At 44.5% G+C, this 16,926-nt stretch overlaps 1 protein-coding gene across 1 annotated transcript; it reads right to left on the reverse strand.

The window, feature by feature from the left end:
- Window positions 1-4,663: 4,663 nt before the first annotated feature.
- Window positions 4,664-16,788, reverse strand: LOC147006969 (polypyrimidine tract-binding protein 3-like). Its single transcript, XM_085867709.1, has 6 exons — window positions 16,606-16,788; window positions 11,882-11,974; window positions 9,606-9,706; window positions 9,392-9,504; window positions 7,727-7,807; window positions 4,664-5,233 (listed from the first exon to the last, which is right to left on the reverse strand). Exons 2-6 carry the CDS (start codon window positions 11,907-11,909, stop codon window positions 5,083-5,085), a joined length of 474 nt encoding a protein of 157 aa, XP_085723835.1. The 5' UTR covers window positions 11,910-11,974; window positions 16,606-16,788; the 3' UTR covers window positions 4,664-5,082.
- Between the last annotated feature and the right edge of the window lie 138 nt (window positions 16,789-16,926).

Raw genomic sequence — 16,926 nt, forward strand, 5'->3', positions numbered from 1 at the left:
AGTCCACATCCCTCCTCCTCCAAACTGAGGTTGTGTTTCTAAAATCCTCATTTTTCATCGAATTCACTTGAAATTTGAAGATGAGTTGCATATTTGGTCATTGAGTTCAACCACCAATTATTTTTGAGGTGAAATTTATTTTATGGATTCTGCAAGTCTCGTGCTCTGCACGACGTCTTCTTCTTGTTTGTTTATTCGGGCGACATCTCAGCCATCCTTTGAGCTCGGAAGCTGAAATTTGGGGACAAAAGTGAAGATGTGTTTTGGCAAAAACTTTGATTTTGTTTTTTGATTAATTAATTAATTAATTATTTTAAATAATTGAGGAAAAAAAAATGATTAATTACTTACTTCTTATGGATTTATTAATTCCTTATTTATTTTCTTTCTCATCGAGGCAATATCTCGGGCACCTTTTGAGCTTGGAAGCTCATATTTGAACACGACGGTGAACAAGTAATTTGGCTTTAAAGGGTATTTTGATGTATTGATGAATCAATTGATCGATTTATTATTCCTTTTTCCATTAATAACTTCGGAGGAGCTTTTGATCTTCCTTTCGTATCTTTTGATCTTTGAATAATAACGATCGAATAACCTTTTTGAGGAGCCAATTTCAAAAAAGTGAAATAGTGGTGGTTTAAGATATGCAATTCGACTATTGATTGAGCAATCATTTATTTTACGATCACTATTTATTTATTTTAATTATTCAATTAATTATTGCACACCGCTCCCCGCCCCTCCCCCCAATTTCGTCCCCACGGTGCCCCGGCGATGTTGCGCGCTGGCGGATTTGTTTTTTATTTATTTATTTGGTATGGGGCCGATGTACTTTGAATGTGTCCGAAACCCACAAAAGTGGATGGTCGATCGGCAGAGGAAGGAGGAAGAAGAGTCGGTCCAGGAAGTCACGTGGCTACGTCGGGTATAATGTGAGGGAGAAGCTTTTTTTGTTGGATTTCTTTTCTTTTTTACACGAAACAGAGGGGATAGTTGAGAGGGATAGGAGGGTGGAGGGAAAAGTGGAGAAAATACAACAAACACGATCGCGTACACAAACGGGGAGAAGGGTAGGCCTCAAGGAAACACGAGATGAAAAGACGACGAAAACTCAACAATTAGCACAAGTTTTAACACAATTCCAAACTAGAAACACAGATTAAACAGAGAAAACTTTGAGAAAATTGGCAGAGACCCTGAAAAGGAACCGCCACTGTCGTTTTTGATCTGGTGTTGATAAATTGGTGCAGTGTTGGTGTGGCACAGGCATGATGGACCGAATGGCCTCCAGCTGCATAAAATCTCCTTGTGTATCCTTGTTTATGACGGAGGACAGAAAGACAAAAACAACAAACAAGCTTTCATGGCACTCGGGAGAGCGTATACTGTTGTGGGCCGGGGTCCGTGGCGAGGAACGACCACGAGGGGGAGCAGTAGGGTCATCTCCACTGAACACCCCGGAATTTAGGTCGTGACTCTCGGATAAGTCCGAAAGGTCACGGTCCCTTTGCGGACCGTGGTCGCCAATATTTCGACCGCATGGGGTAGGGTTAATTGCCTAATTTCAAAATACCTAAGTACCCACGTCATCTAACTACGGGGGAAAATCACACCCTCGACGGACCTCGGGCGGAACGGGCCGTTTACCGAGCCCAATCCGGGTGTAAACCGAGCGGAGATTACCAAGATCCGTCGGTCCAAATGAACAATTTACGGCACGAACGGCCTCCCTAATTCCCAATACGCACCGTGCTAAACCAATAAAAGAAAGTGACAGACAATGAGCTGGTACATTGAACAATTGGGGGGTTTATTTATCATGAGGCAGGGGAGCACAAAGAGCAGAGTTAAAACCGAACATGAGAAATGCAATTTCCAAGGAACACAGGCACTTAACAGTTTCAACTTGCAGACGGGGCCTATGGACACACACACACACACACACACACACACACACACCCAAAAGAAATGGACCCTGTGGGTCTTTATTCGGCCCCTCAGCCCAGAGGGAAGGCGATCTGGGGGAACAGAGCCTGGTCAGGTACCTTCCCGCCTCATGCGGTCACACCGGATTCCAACCCACCACGGTGGGACTCGAACCCACGTCCCGAAATCCACGGGCCCACGACCCTGGCTGCTCAGCCACCACCACCACGAGGAGCCACCGCAAAGGACCGCAGACCACGACCGAGACCAAGCCATGACAGACCAAAAGCAATCGGCCACGATGACTGCAGCACTCTGGTCCTGAGAAGCACTCTCCTCTTTCTCTTCTCCGGCCACTTGCCTCTTGATTGGACGAGGGGTTGTCGGGCGACCAGTGGCCTCCCCTCATTGGTCGGGGCTTCTGAGGTAATGAGCCTCCTGATTGGACGAAGGGCGTGCTCTTGCCCTCGTGGGCGGAGTTGGCTCTGAGGCGATGATGCGAAGAACGAAGGAGATTTGTTGGCGAAGTAAAAAACCTGACTATAAAAGAAACCCGCAGCACACATGAAATTAACCCATAAGACAGAAGGACCTAACTATAACTATAAACCTAACCTAACTATAAACACATACTTATCGAAATAACAACTGCGGGGACTGCTATTTCATGATGTACATGAAATAATTGGTACAGGAGGCAGGCAGGTACTGGAATCTCAGCACAGCAAGAAAAGTTCATGAGTGCAAATGGCTTCCAGATTCGTAACAATACCTCCGCAAGGCTGAACAGGTTCCGTTTTGTATCCCACTGATCGGCCGAATCTGAATTCGATCCTGAACCCAAATCGAATCAGCGTGTTGTTGTCACATAACCAAGTTTTGTCCAAAATTATGAACACACTTTATAGAAAGACAGACAATAAACATCAATTAATATTGATCGTGGTGTGGATCCAGCTTCAGGGTTAAATGGGTTTAGTTTATAATAGTTATTTCGTCGTGTATGTTCAGCATCAGTGTACGTAATAAATGTATTTGACAAGGCAGTGTCGAAGTTGTCTGGCGAGTGACTCTTCTTCCTGCCAAAAATATTTTTGTCTAATTTATCATTTTTGTCTAATTCGTTTTTATCCCTTTATAAACCTCTTACAAACTTTTTAGGTTGCTACGTGAGACGCTGCTCATAGAGAGCTTGGCGTTGTTGTTGTTCTTCTTCTTGTTCTTGTCCTTGTGAAGACAAAACCTTAATCTTCAGGACTCGGCTCTTGTATATACAAAATTCGGATCTCCTTACATACTGAGCACATGTACACATCCTCACATAGACGGTGCCTTTTGAGAGCGTCTATCATGAACTTTTCAATATATTCGGACATTTGCTTTAAAGTTTCGAAAAGTTCACGTTACTATTTAAAGATTATTCTATTTATCGTATTGTAATTTCGTAAATACATTATTTATTTCGTAAATACACGATATATCGTTAATACGTAAATACATTATGACGGGGTTTTGCTATTGGCTTAATCAAGGCACGTGACGAAATATCGGAAGTTGTTGTTTTTTTCTTTTTAGCCTACAAAACCTTTAGGACGCTGCTCTTGCACACATTTGTCCTTGTTTTGATTAAGATTACTAAGATTAGGAAAAGGAAAGGTTGATAAACAAGGACAAATGATAAACGAGAACCGTAACAATATATATTGTTACGAATTTGGAAACCGATCACACACAACATTCAGATCCGACAGCTCAGTTATATTGGTAAGTATGTGTTTTATAGATAGTTTCCTTTCCCTTGTCTCATGGGTGATTAAATGTAAATGCGCTGTGAGTTACTGTGATAGGGTTTTTCTTTTATTTTTACACCTTCCCTTCACTCTGACCGGCGCCATTGTTCTTCGGGCGTTCAACCACGAACGTGGGCGAGGATTCGCCTCACCTCAGCTCGAGACTCTGCCCAGGATGGGAGGGGTGGCCAATAATTAATTGACACCTCAACACTCCTCTCGCCAAAGAAGCTGCATAAAGCAACCCAAGAAGGCCTACCCAAGGTAAGCAGCTTGCTCTTTTAAACCCTTCCCAGAGTTCCTCCACAGCTATAAAGATGTTCACACATAGTAGTGGACGCAGTGACACACTGCTCCGACGCATGCTCCCATACCTCACCTGGTAGCCATATTGTATTTCGGATCAGCTTCTTTTAATGAAATGTTCTCAGATATTTTGAAATGTCGATCATATATTTTGTGTTTCAAATTGATCAGTTGAGTGGTTTCAGAAAAAGGTATTTTTAAAGGTGTTCTTGCGATTGAATATGGCTGCCATACCACATGACTGATGACGTCATTGTTAACAAATCATGTTTTCCGTGGGAAATCGATCACAAATTGAAAGCTTCGCATTCAATCAGTTCAGCGGTTTGAGAGAAGATTGTTAAAGGTTTTCCTGTTATCCAAAACGGTGGCCAAACTCGATCAAAATCCAAGTTTTTTTGGGACCCTTCAACCTCATGATGATGTACTGATATGTGAAGGAGGCATGGCATGAACAAACTTCAGTTACCCCACACCAAAGATCATTTTCGCCTTGTTTGGTCAGAATTCCATCAGCAGTTTCAGAGAAGAAGTTGATGTTTGCGGACGGATGGATGGGATGACGAACGGACGACGAGCCGTCCCATAAGCTCACCTCAATCATGTTCCAGGTGAACAAAAAATGACAGCAAAATGGATCAGGAATTTAAATGTTTTAATGATTACAGCCAATACAAAGTGGAAAAGCATTTTTATAAAAACTCAATGGAAAACTTTAACATTAATTGGATGAACCATTTTAACTTTGCTCTCTTTGTCCTGCCACTCTACCCTCATCTTTTGCAATCCTAATAAAATAAGCTGCAAAAGATAATTCTCCAATTGCCATAGAAAACGGTTGGAATGCAAAGACAGGCAAAGTGTTCCATGAAATAGATTTACAAGATTTATGAGAAGCAAGTGGAGGTGCTCAAGTTCGAGTCTCTTTTCCCACATTTAATTTTAAATGGCTCACGAAAGTGAGAAAAGACACGAACTGGTATGAATTGGAATGTTTAAACGTTAGTGTGAAAATGAGGTGTGGTTGACAGGGTGGAGAAGGGTGGTGTGTTGCATATCAAGAGTTGATCTCCGAGTGACATGAATACTTTGAAAAGGACACCCTCAGATAGTCCTTGTTACCAAGATTATGGTTGTGCAGTTTAATCAGTGCAATGGTGGCTTCCTCCACAGTGCCCAGCTGCAACAAGGCCATCGTACGGGTCTCCCTGGAAAGGAGACCGACATCCGTTCAAGTGAAACAAGGCATGTGGGATTGCATAAAGATCTCTAAACGTTTCACCATCGTTTGGCAGTAACTGCAACAATTAAAAATAAATAAATAAAGAAGACAACTGAACCTGGAGCTTGACCTCATGTTGTTACCCAAATTTGGTCGCATTCTGACTGGTGGGTCTGGAGAAGAAGATTCTTTGAAGGAATTTACGCAACCACCATTTTGTCACACTTTCGGTCACGTGATCAGCATGGCCTCTGTAATTTACCATCAGGACACTGTCCTAATGTTGTAACCCAAATGTGGTAGCATTCTGAATGGTGGGTCTGGAGAAGAAGATTTTTGGAAATCTGACGCAACAAAGTGGGACAGTGTATAATCAGAGGGCTACGGGCCAAATGTGTCAGGCCCAGCAGAAAACCAAGATGACAAACCATATAATTTTGTCTACAATGTGAAAAAGTCAGATTAACAGAGAAAATCAGATGATTCTCAGTTGAATAAGTATTCAAACCCTTTGCCTGATTAACCCTAAATCGCTTCAGGAGTAAATTAATTGTTCGAAAAGTTACAAAATAAGTGTACTATGTTTCACCTGTATGTAATCAGTGGTTTAAGTTGAAAAAAAAATAATCTCCCCCGATTATCTAAGGAGTTTTAAGGTGCAACACATTTGGTTAACTAACAAGGCAAATATGAAGACCAAGACTCTTTCCAAAGAAGTCAAACATAAAGTGGTGGAGAAGCACCGTTCAGGTGAGGGTTATAAGAAGATTTCAAAATCACTCATTATCCCTTCGAGTACGGTGAATCCATCATAAAGAAGTGGGAAGACGTAACATACCACCGAGACCCCACCCAGATCAGGTCGCTGATCCAAACTCAGCAGTCGGGTAAGCAGGAAACTGGTTCAGGATGTCACTGTAATTCCAACAACGACTTTGAAAGATTTGCAAGGCTCTACTGTATGTCCAAGACGGGCGTCAGTGTTTATCCATCAACAATATCCCGTTCTCTTCACAAATCTGGCCTCTATGGACAGGTGGCAAGAAAGAAACCATGACTGAAAAAGACGCATCGAAAAGCTCGTACGGAGTTTGCGAAAAAGTATCTGAATGACACCGGGAGGCAAGTGGAGAAACGTTTTGTGGTGAGAGGAGACAAAATTGAACTTTTTGGTCGAAATTCAAAGCGTTGTGTCTGGCGTAAGCCGAACACCGCACATCACCCAGATTACACCATCCCTACTGTCAAGCACGGTGGTGGCAGCATCATGTTACGGGGTTGCTTTTCATCAGCAGGGACAGGGAAGCTTGTCAGGATGGAAGGGACAATGGACGGTGCAAAGTACAGGAAAATCCTTGATGAAAACCTGCTCGAGTCGGTCATTAATCTGAAACTAGATCGGACGATGATCCGAAGCACAAAGATAAAAATCACACTGGAGTGGCTGAATAAGAAGAAAACGAACGTTCTTGAGTGGCCCGGTCAAAGTCCTGACTTGAACAAAATTTCACATTTGCGGCGAGACTTGAAGATTGCAGTCCATCGACGATCCCCCATCAAACTTGGCGGAGCTCGAGCAATTTTCACGTGAAGAATGGGCAATGATTTCACCATCTCACTGAGCAAAGCTGGTAGAGACCTCCCCAAAAAGACTCGGATCCGGATTCGGATCTTCACCAAAATCTAATCAATTCGTCCTTGTCACGTACCAAACCCGTCCACCGAGTTTCGTCCGAATCCGTCCACAATTTGTTGAGATGTTGTGCTCAATACCGTTTTTGGCCCCATCTCTCAATGGTGAAGAATCAATGAAAAAAATTATCGAATCCAGATCCGTATCTTCACAAAAATCGATTAAATTCGTCCTTGGTGCACACCCAGCCTGTCCACCAAGTTTTTTGAGATGTCATGCTCACAGACAGCTCGACAAACACAGGTGAAAACGTAACCTCCGTCCACATTCAGTGGACGGAGGTTAAGTCGAGTCAGACAAGGTAAAAATATTATTTCACTCCTCTTTGCGCGTGTGCGACCGGGTCCAATTCAGAGCCAAGGTAATGCTAAACTGCAGGTTTGGTTTTCGATTAATGTTCCAAATACGCTCGATTGAAATTCAAGTTATTCTACGATCATAAACTGACTTATATAGACAGACGGAAAGACAGAAGGGAACCAATCTGTGGACCCAACTTTTCGCTTCGTGTTCACGTGGTAGCTCCGATTCCAAAAGTAAAGCACAACGAGCAAGGGAAGTAATTTTGGTGCTTTACCTCGCCGACTTGCGCCCACACCTTGCTCAACCCACACCCCCTTGTCAGAGCCCACCTCAGCCTCCCCACGCACCCCCCCGCCTTGACCGTGTCCCCATCATCCCGATTCTGTTTCTCAATCACTTAAAAGGCTCAAAAAAATATCCACATCACCTGCACAAACTCCCTCTCCCAGGTATTTACACAAATCATTCATAACGTTCCCTTACTTAAAAAACTTGAATGCTTGGACGTTTCCACCGGCGGCGTCCGAAAACATCTTTCGCAGCTTCTCTTCGCCAACCGTCGGCCTGAATGACACATTTCAGATGGGAAGTCAGGATGGATACAATATTTTTAGTTTTGTGTGGTGTTTGTGTCCTGGTGTGTTACGTAATTAATAACAGACGTAACTAGAACTGCCACTTTACAACTGCTAGCAGTGATTACCGGGTACCAAGACGTCCCGCTTTGATCGGACACTCCACCCTGACCCCATGACGTTATTTTTATTCAAATTAATTTGGAATGGGAGTAAAATTAATTCAATTAAAATCAAATGGAAGACAAAATAGGTACAGTCCTGCATTGTCGTCATCAGAAGGAACCCGAACAAGGTAAAAGCAAAGATGAAGTCATCAGGAGGAACCTGGATGGATAGGATTCACATTACAGCTGCTGCTCCTCAACCCTCAAACCCGTCCAGGCACAGCCAAGTGAACCTCATTCAAAAAAAAAATAAAAAAACCAGATCAAAAAATAAAATAATTCTGGCCACGAGACCATACGTCCGATCAGGTTGAAATTTAAAACATAAACGAGTATTCCCCAGCACTACTAGATCATAATTGTGAAGTTTCATGTCGATTGATTGAGCAGTTCAAGATAGTTTTTAAAAGATTTTCGCACAATCCAATATGGCTGCCAGACGATGTGACATCAATTATTCGTGAATACAATGCTATCCCCAAGGCTTGGGGAACATTTGTGTGAAGTTTCCGCTCGATCTGTCCTGCCATTCTGGAGAAGAAGATTGTAAAAAATAGGTTTGAGGGTAAATCCAATATGGCTGCCAAACCATGTGACCTATGACGTCATATGTGTGACACATTTTTTCCTCATGGATAGACAGACGGTCGTACATGTAAAGTTTCACCTCAATCCGTTCAGCCCCTTCAGAGATTTTTGAAGGTTTAAAAAAAACCCAAATCTGGTGGCCAAATCACGTGACCGATGACGTCATCAATCTTTTTTCTCTGGATCATTTTATCCCGAGATGACCCTCAAAAATTTTCATGATCAGATCTCGCGTTCTACATATGCAATTATGACGTCATCAAAAAACATCACACTTATTCCCCACGAGGAGTATGTACTTGCCAAGTGCCAAGTTAAAATTTTTTTCTTGTTGCTGTTTCAGAGATAGAGGTCCAAAGTTTTTCCAACATGGTTGCCACACCACGTGACGTCTGACGTCAGAATTATCAATCAAATATATTCCACATGAGGAATCGCTCCTATGGTGAAAATGTCGTCTCAATCCGACAAGTCAAACAGACCCAAATACAGTGAGTACCCTGTCCTTTGGCGAGGGTACCAACGGACCTGATGAGCTGGAGGGAGAACCTGTTTGATACAGCATCACACGTGAAGGCACCCGGAACCGGAAGTTACTTAAATGAAGAACTCAAACTGTGAAACGAAGCATGAAGGTGAGCACAATGAAATGGCAAAAAAAGAAAATCAAAATGTTTTCAACGAGTTAACCACAATGTGTGGTTGATCACTTCTTAAATCTCCAGCCTGATATGCATGCACTTTTCAATGACTTGTGAGCTCACGAACAGAACCCTAAGAAGATGGACGAAGACCGAATGGAAAGGAACCAAGCGTACAGGATGTTCGAGAGATGAAGAGTTGAAGATGGTGAGCAGATATTTCGGAAGTTCCTCGATCCAGGTTTCTTGAAGCGATGAAGTTGAGAGCCGGTGAAATCCTTCGCCACATCCTAGTCACGGCAAGGCGGGAAAGGAATGAAACAGCCTTCGGTGATCATCGCGTGCCTTCAAACGAACCCGGACCCTCGCACATCAAAGACTACGTCGTTACCTGATCATCGTGTCCCTGCGGCATATGCACCGTTTGATGGCGAGAAAGTATGACACGAAGATCGTTGCTGTACAGACGAACTCCGTTCAAATGATACAAGACTGGCGACACAGAGGGACAAATGAAACAGTGTTACAAGATTGAGTAGTATAGGGCAGTGAAGACACAAACAACCAGAATGGCACTCGGTGGAGAGCATACCTCCGCCAACTCATCCACATCCTTTTGAAATACCGTGTTATGTATCGTTTTTGGCCCAATCTCTTCTCAACGGTGAAGAATCGCTTCTCGAATCTGGATCTTCACCAAAATCGAAGCAATTCTTCCTTATCACACACCCAACCCGTCACCCAAAATTCATCCCAATCCGTGCACAACTTTTTGAGATATCCATCCACCTTCAGTGGCAGAGGAAGGAAGGAAAAAGGAATGAATGAATGTTCGTGGAAACAAGAGAGAGAAGGGTGAGGAGTCATGTGAAAGTAAGATGGGTCGGAAAAGGTGGATTCGACAGAATGCTTCTTTAAGTGGGATCTCTGTCTCTGTCCCTCTCTTGATAAGATACTGTACATGTACAGGTGTGTAATATCATGTATATTATAATTATATACTGTATGTACAGTGGCTGTAGAAAGTCTACACCCCCTTTCAAAATTTTTCACCTTTTGTTGCCTTTAGCCTGGAATTAAATGACATTAAATCAGACTTCCATGTGAAATCAGACATCCACAACATCCATGTGAAAAACAAATTATACAAATTTCAAAAAATTAATTAAAAATACAAAACGAGAATATCTTGGTTGGATAAGTGTCCACCCCACCCCCCTGATGTAATACTTGGTGGAAGCACCTTTGATAGCAATTACAGGTGTGAGTCTGTTGGTCGAGGTCTCCACCAACTTTGCACACCTTGATTGGGAAATATTCGCCCATTTCTTATGCACAAACCTGTTCAAGCTCAGTGAAGCTGCGTGGGGAGCGTTGATGGACGGCAATCTTCAAATCTTGAAGTGAAGCCACGGATTTTCGAATGGATTTACGTCGGGGCTCTGACTGGGCCACTCAAGGACATTTATCTGTTTGTTCCTCACCCACTCCAGTGTGGCTTTGGCTTTGTGCTGTTGTCATGGTGAAATGTGAACTTCCGTCGCAATTTCAGGTTTCTTGCAGAAGGCAGCAGGTTTTTGTCCAGGATTTTTTTCTGTATTTTGCTCCATCCATTTTCCCTTCCATCCTGACAAGTGCCCCAGTCCCTGCTGATAAGAAACATCCCCATAACATGATGCTGCCAACACCATGCTTCACAGTAGGGATGGTGTTCTTTGGCTGATGTGCTTTGTTGAGTATGCGTCAAACGTAACGTTTTTCATTTCGGCCAAAAGTTTCCATCTTGGTTTCATCAAATAACAAAACTTTTTTCCACATGGCTTCATAATCTCTGGAGTGGTTTTTTTTGTACACCTCAAACAGGACTCAAGGTGGGCTTTTTTGAGTAATGGCTTCCTTCTTTCCCCCCCCCCCTACAGTATGGGCCAGAATTGTGGAGTGCTTGGGATATTGTTGTCACATGCACACAGTGATCAGTTTTTGCCATAAAGGCCTGCAGCTCTTTCAAAGTGACTGTTAGCCTCTTGGTGGCCTCTCTGATCAGTCTCCTCATTGCTTGGTAATCCAGTTTGGAGGGATGGCCTGATATCGGCAGCGTCTTGGTAGTCCCATACACCTTCCACTTAATGATTGTCTTGACTGTGCTCCAAGGGATCAAGGTCTTTGAAATATTTTTATATCCATCCCCTCATCTCTGCCTTTCCACAACTTTATCCCAAAGGTGTTTTTAAAGCTCCTCGGCGCCATGGTTGAGTCTTTGCTGTGAAATGCACAACCAGGTCAGGTCAGGTATGGGAGCATGCGCCGGAGCAGTGCGTCACTGCGACCACTTTGCGTTGGTATGAAATTTTAGTTCAGGTCCGAATCCAGATCCGGCCAGTCAGTGGGATACGAAACATAAACGATTCAGCCTGGCAGTGGTATGCGCTCTACCGGGTGTCCTTCTCGTTACCACTGCAGTTTGGGTTAAAAAAGTCGATACATTTTAGAGTTAGTTCCCCGAACCATTTTTTCCCCATAAGGTCCAAACTTTGCGCATCGCAGTTTTGCCCGACGCGGGGTTTTTCGAGAACGTAACCCCCACCAACGGGAAGGGTCTGCTGTATATCAAAATTCCATGTCACTTGGGCCTTATCGTGAAGACAGAACGAATAAATACAAACCTACCAAGCTGAGCCTGAACGGAATCAGACATCTGAATCAGAGCTCTGTCTTTCCTGGGGCGTAGGAATTTCACTCGCAGCACATCTCCATAGACTCCTGTGTGGGATTGTAGATGGAATTAAAGAACATTACATGTACATTAAGGGTTGAACAGTCACATGATATATTTTTAATATTTTACTTTTCTGATTGAGTTGAGAAATGTTTGTTTGTAAACATCACAATCTCAAAACAACAAGATGGTATTCATGGAATACTTCCCTCACGCAGTCTTGAGAAAGACTTGGTGAAAGCAGGGGTGCTGAGAAGGACGGGGGGGGGGGAGTGGTGGACAAGCGGGGTAACTACCCACGGGCCCAGACCTAATTGGGGCCTGAAATTATTCCTTCAATATTTTGTTTCACGTTATGATTGTTTGTGAAGATAAACCACCGGGGGCAACATTATTGTGTGTTTCCCTCCAAGCCACTCGGGGTGATTCCCCGGTATGCCATTGCCATAGACAGTGACACCTCCCTTGTAAAATAAACTGCTTTGGGAGCAATTTACATAATCATAATCGTGGTAATGACGTTCATGAACACAGAAGTGTTAGCCACACCCCATCCAAATGAAGTGTGTTAAACGAATCTACATGTATAATTCGTCTGACAAAAATACGGAGACCTCTGTATCGGTTGTTTTAAAAAAATTTTGAAGGGGGCCCGACAAAATCCGGGATGGAACCCGCAGGTGAACTGCTTATGCCCGAACCCGGTGCCGTAACAATGGTGTGCGTGTCTGACACCGAACCGCCGGTGTGTGAAACGTACGCTTCGGTGCCTGACCAAGCTGCCGGTCGAGGTCGCGTCGCCCGTGTGTGGAATGCTCGAGGTAAATTCGCAATGTGTCCCACGCAAAAATTGGCGGAAAGGCAGGGGCACGAAGACGTGGATGGAGGGGTCACGTGGTGAAACGATGTCGCGAGCACTCCGCGTGGAACACTGGCGCGGTGGGGATTTCAAAACACACCACAGTACCGATGTGCTGTACGGAGTGCACAGCTCGTGGGAGGAACATGGCCGAGGTGGGCGTGGTGCCTGCAGAATATCAACAGGTCTCGTGTGGGCTCTGTAAGGGTCTCGCAGTGTGAGCAATGGGCATGGAGGCCACGGCTGCTGGATTTTCCGTTGGGAATCCACATGGACAAGGGGATTATTAGAGCGTAAGAGACAGAAGCAGGAAGGCTGCCGAATGACGTTGGAGTTAGAGAGCTTGTCGAGGACGAAATTTGAAACTAGCAAATACCACCCGTCACTTCACTGATGCGAATACGAAGGGAGGATGGGGGGATGGGAGAAAAAGAGGGGGAAGAGAGAGAGGGATGGGGGAGCGAGGAAGGAGGGTGAGTAAGGAAGAAGGGGGAAGCGAGGAGGGGTGGGGGAGTGAGGAAGGGTGGGAGAAGGAAAGGCAGCATGAAGGGAGGTTAAGGAATATGTTGTATATTTGGAGTTGGAATATGAGGAAGGGAAGGCAGCGTGAGGGGAGGGTCTGTCTGGACACATCTGGAGATAGCCACCGTCTGGATATGTCTGGAGTTAGACAGAGAGAGGTGGAGGATGAGGGTGCTGCACTGTACTCAGAGGGGGTGGTGCAAAGATGGGACAAAGAGGGGTGGGGTAGGGGAGTTAACAGAGAGAATATGGCATGCTTTATCAGCAAAACACACACACACACACACACACACACACACACACACACACACACACACACACACACGATATATTAGTGCTCGGCCGACATCTGCAAGTTTTTCGGTCATCGGCTGTTTGGAGTCAGTGTGATTACCGAGTACAGTTTGTACTGTATACAACCCAAAAACCTTGAGTAGTTTTCACATTTGTTTTTGGGGAATTTCAAAACACAAATTAACAAACAACGTTCCTTTAGAGATGTGTCAAGGAGATTTGCACAAACATTAATCTTAATGAACAGCTGCCAATCGTCATGTGATGGGTGGAAAAAATTTGGCTCTAATTTAGAAAACATGTCAACATGGTAAACGGCTTGGAAATCGAGTGCTATCAAATATATTTTGCTTTGAAACTCACAAAGAGAAATCACATAACCTTTCCAAAGCACACCCGATTCATATAAAATAACCAATTGCTTAAGAAACGGTCAGGAGGACAAAGGAAAACGTGATCGCTCGTACGGTGGCTGCTGAGGTTAAAAGTTAAAACCTCCACCACCCACCATCATCATAAGATGTGGAATGAAACTTTGCCACCACGGTGCCCGTAACCAGGCATGAAGACGTGTACACACACTCACGGAGAGTCCCTTTACAGATCCAAATCTACCCATATGTACCACGTACGTGTGTGCTGTCTACGTACCTCTACCTTGGAGCAACTGCCGACTGTACGTCCCGATCCGGACACAAAACTGTACTGCTATCAACTGTTGGGCACTCGGCAAATGGCTTTTTTTTTTTTTTGTTTTTACATTTTTTTTTTTTTTTTTTTTTTTTTTTTTTTTTTTTTTTTTTTTTTTTTTTTTTGTATACCTTGGTCGAGGCTCGTATGAGAGCTAACACACAACTCACAGCAAGGAGGCATGAGACAAGAGGGGCGGGAGTGGAAGGGACAAAACATTGGGGAACAGACACAGGTGAACTGTGGAAGGGAGAGGGATGGGGATGGGACGGGGAACATGGCGAGGGGAAGATGGACATTAAAGGGACTTTCAGGAAGGAAAGCAGGAGAATTGAAGGAAGTGGGCATGGGTGGATTATCGGGGGTAGAAAAGATCGAGGATTTGGATGGGGGAAGATAAGAGGTGGTGGTGAACAGCTGTTTTGAAAGCCTGAAGGGAAGAATGGGAAAGAATAGAGTGAGGAAGTTTATTCCAAAGGCGGGAAAAAAGAGGAATGAAAGAGTGAAGATGAGCAGTGATTCGTGATTTTGGTAGTTTTACCAGAAGGGGGTTGTTGGCGGACCTTGAGCGCCCTGTGGAAATGTGGTTGGGACAAATCGCAGAGAGAGCAGGGGGGCAAGGCTGGAGAGGAGTCGGTAGAAGACAGAAAGACCACCGACCAACCTGCGGTGATTGAGTGAGAGGCCCAAAGACTCAGCTTCATTGCGGGAGATGCCAATGATCTTAAAAGCCCTGGTTTCGACAGCGTGAAGTCGAGAAAGGTGGGAGGCAGGAGCACCAGCCCAGAGGGGAGAGCAGTACTCCATCAGGCTACGGACAAAAGCTTTGTAAGTGGTCAGGAGCTCAAGAGGGCCGAGGAAGGACTTTGCACGACGGAGGATTCCCATTCGGCGACTGGCTTTTGAGGCAAGGTTGGAAATGTGACTTTCCCAGGAAAGGTCATGGCAGATAGTGAGACCCAGAAGCTTGAAAGAAAAGACTTCTTCCAGAGGATTGTTGAGAAAGTGGATGGGGGGGTTTTGTAAACGGTCCTTTCGAAGAGACATAGTGAGAGTGTGAGATTTGTCTGGATTGAAAGACATGTTCCACGTGTTGGACCAGTTTGTGATTTTATCCAGATCTGCAGTGAGCGAAGAAGCTGCTGCTTGCCGGTCTGAGGGATGACAGATGGTACGGCAGAGGGTTGAGTCATCGGCAAAGAGAAATAGAGGATTTTCCAGAGAGTCCGAGAGATCATTGATGAAAACCAGAAAAAGAACAGGGCCCAGGCTTAAGCACTTATGCAGGCCCTCCAATTAAATAGTTGATCAGGAACGGTTGGCTTGGCAAGTGATAGAAAGCTAATTGGAAATGACACATACCCACAAAAAAAACACGAAACGTCGCCGATTTCGTTACATTTTCATGTTTCACTCCAGATTTTGAGTTATTTAGTCCACGTTATCCGATTCTCCAAACTCAAATTACATTTCGATTATGTGCTTTAATCAGTCGGTGAGAGTGGATCGTGGAAAATCGCAACATATAATGCATGAAATCGCTCCAAGCTCAGAATATGAAAACTATAACACTTGTCAAACAAAATGGCGAATTAAGACAAAATGGCGAGGGAGAGCGATGTGACCGAGGATTCGCCTTCAGACCCCAGCGGGGGAGAGCGAGGTGACCGAGGATTCACCTTCAGACCCCAGCAGGGGAGAGCGAGGCGTCCAAGGATTCGCCTTCACACCCCAGCAGGGGAGAGCGAGGCGTCCGAGGATTCGCCTTCAGACCCCAGCAGGGGAGAGCGAGGCATCCGAGGATTCGCCTTCAGACCCCAGCAAGGGAGAGCGAGGCGTCCGAGGATTCGCCTTCAGACCCTAGCAGGGGAGAGCGAGGCGTCCAAGGATTCGCCTTCAGACCCCAGCAGGGGAGAGCGAGGCGTCCGAGGATTCGCCTTCAGACCCTAGCAGGGGAGAGCGAGGCGTCCGAGGATTCACCTTCAGACCCCAGCAAGGGAGAGCGAGGCATCTGAGGATTCACCTTCAGACCCCAGCGGGGGGGGGGGGTGTCCGAGGATGCACCTTGACAAACGATATAATTAAATAAGGCCATTAATTATCTTCAAAAGGCGTGTTTTAATTATGACTGGTATTAAATAAATGATTCAACCTTTATCGTAACTGGAGCGACTTGAGTAAGGTTTCGAGTTTTCCACCACACAACAGCAGTTAAAAAACAGTTGTGCAAGTATAAAAATAGCAACAAATGGTTCAAGGCATAAATATCTGCATCAAGATCGTAAAAGTATGGAAATTGAGGCAACATACCAAAGAGGATAAATAAACTTTGAAGTGTGACCACCTTGAAAAATGGAATTTGGAGGACGGGGTCACAGAGAGGGGGGGTCAGGGGTTGCCAGATGGTGGTGAAATGGGACAGAGTGGAGGCAAGAGAAGGTTTCAGGAATAAATGACACAGGGAGTGTGGGAAGGAATGAGGCGGAAGAAAACGATGGGGGATGGAAAGAGAGAAAATGGAAACAGTCAGTGTATGGAACAATCAAATAAATTTTCAAAAAGACAATAATAACAACAAAGATAAAAATATAACAATTAAGGAAGCAACATTTTTGGACAAGAGAATTAATG

This window comes from Eptatretus burgeri, unplaced genomic scaffold (assembly GCF_056783735.1).
Source record: "Eptatretus burgeri isolate ZD-2024b unplaced genomic scaffold, Ebu_testis_v1 Ebu_testis_scaffold_936, whole genome shotgun sequence".
Lineage (NCBI taxonomy): Eukaryota > Metazoa > Chordata > Myxini > Myxiniformes > Myxinidae > Eptatretus > Eptatretus burgeri.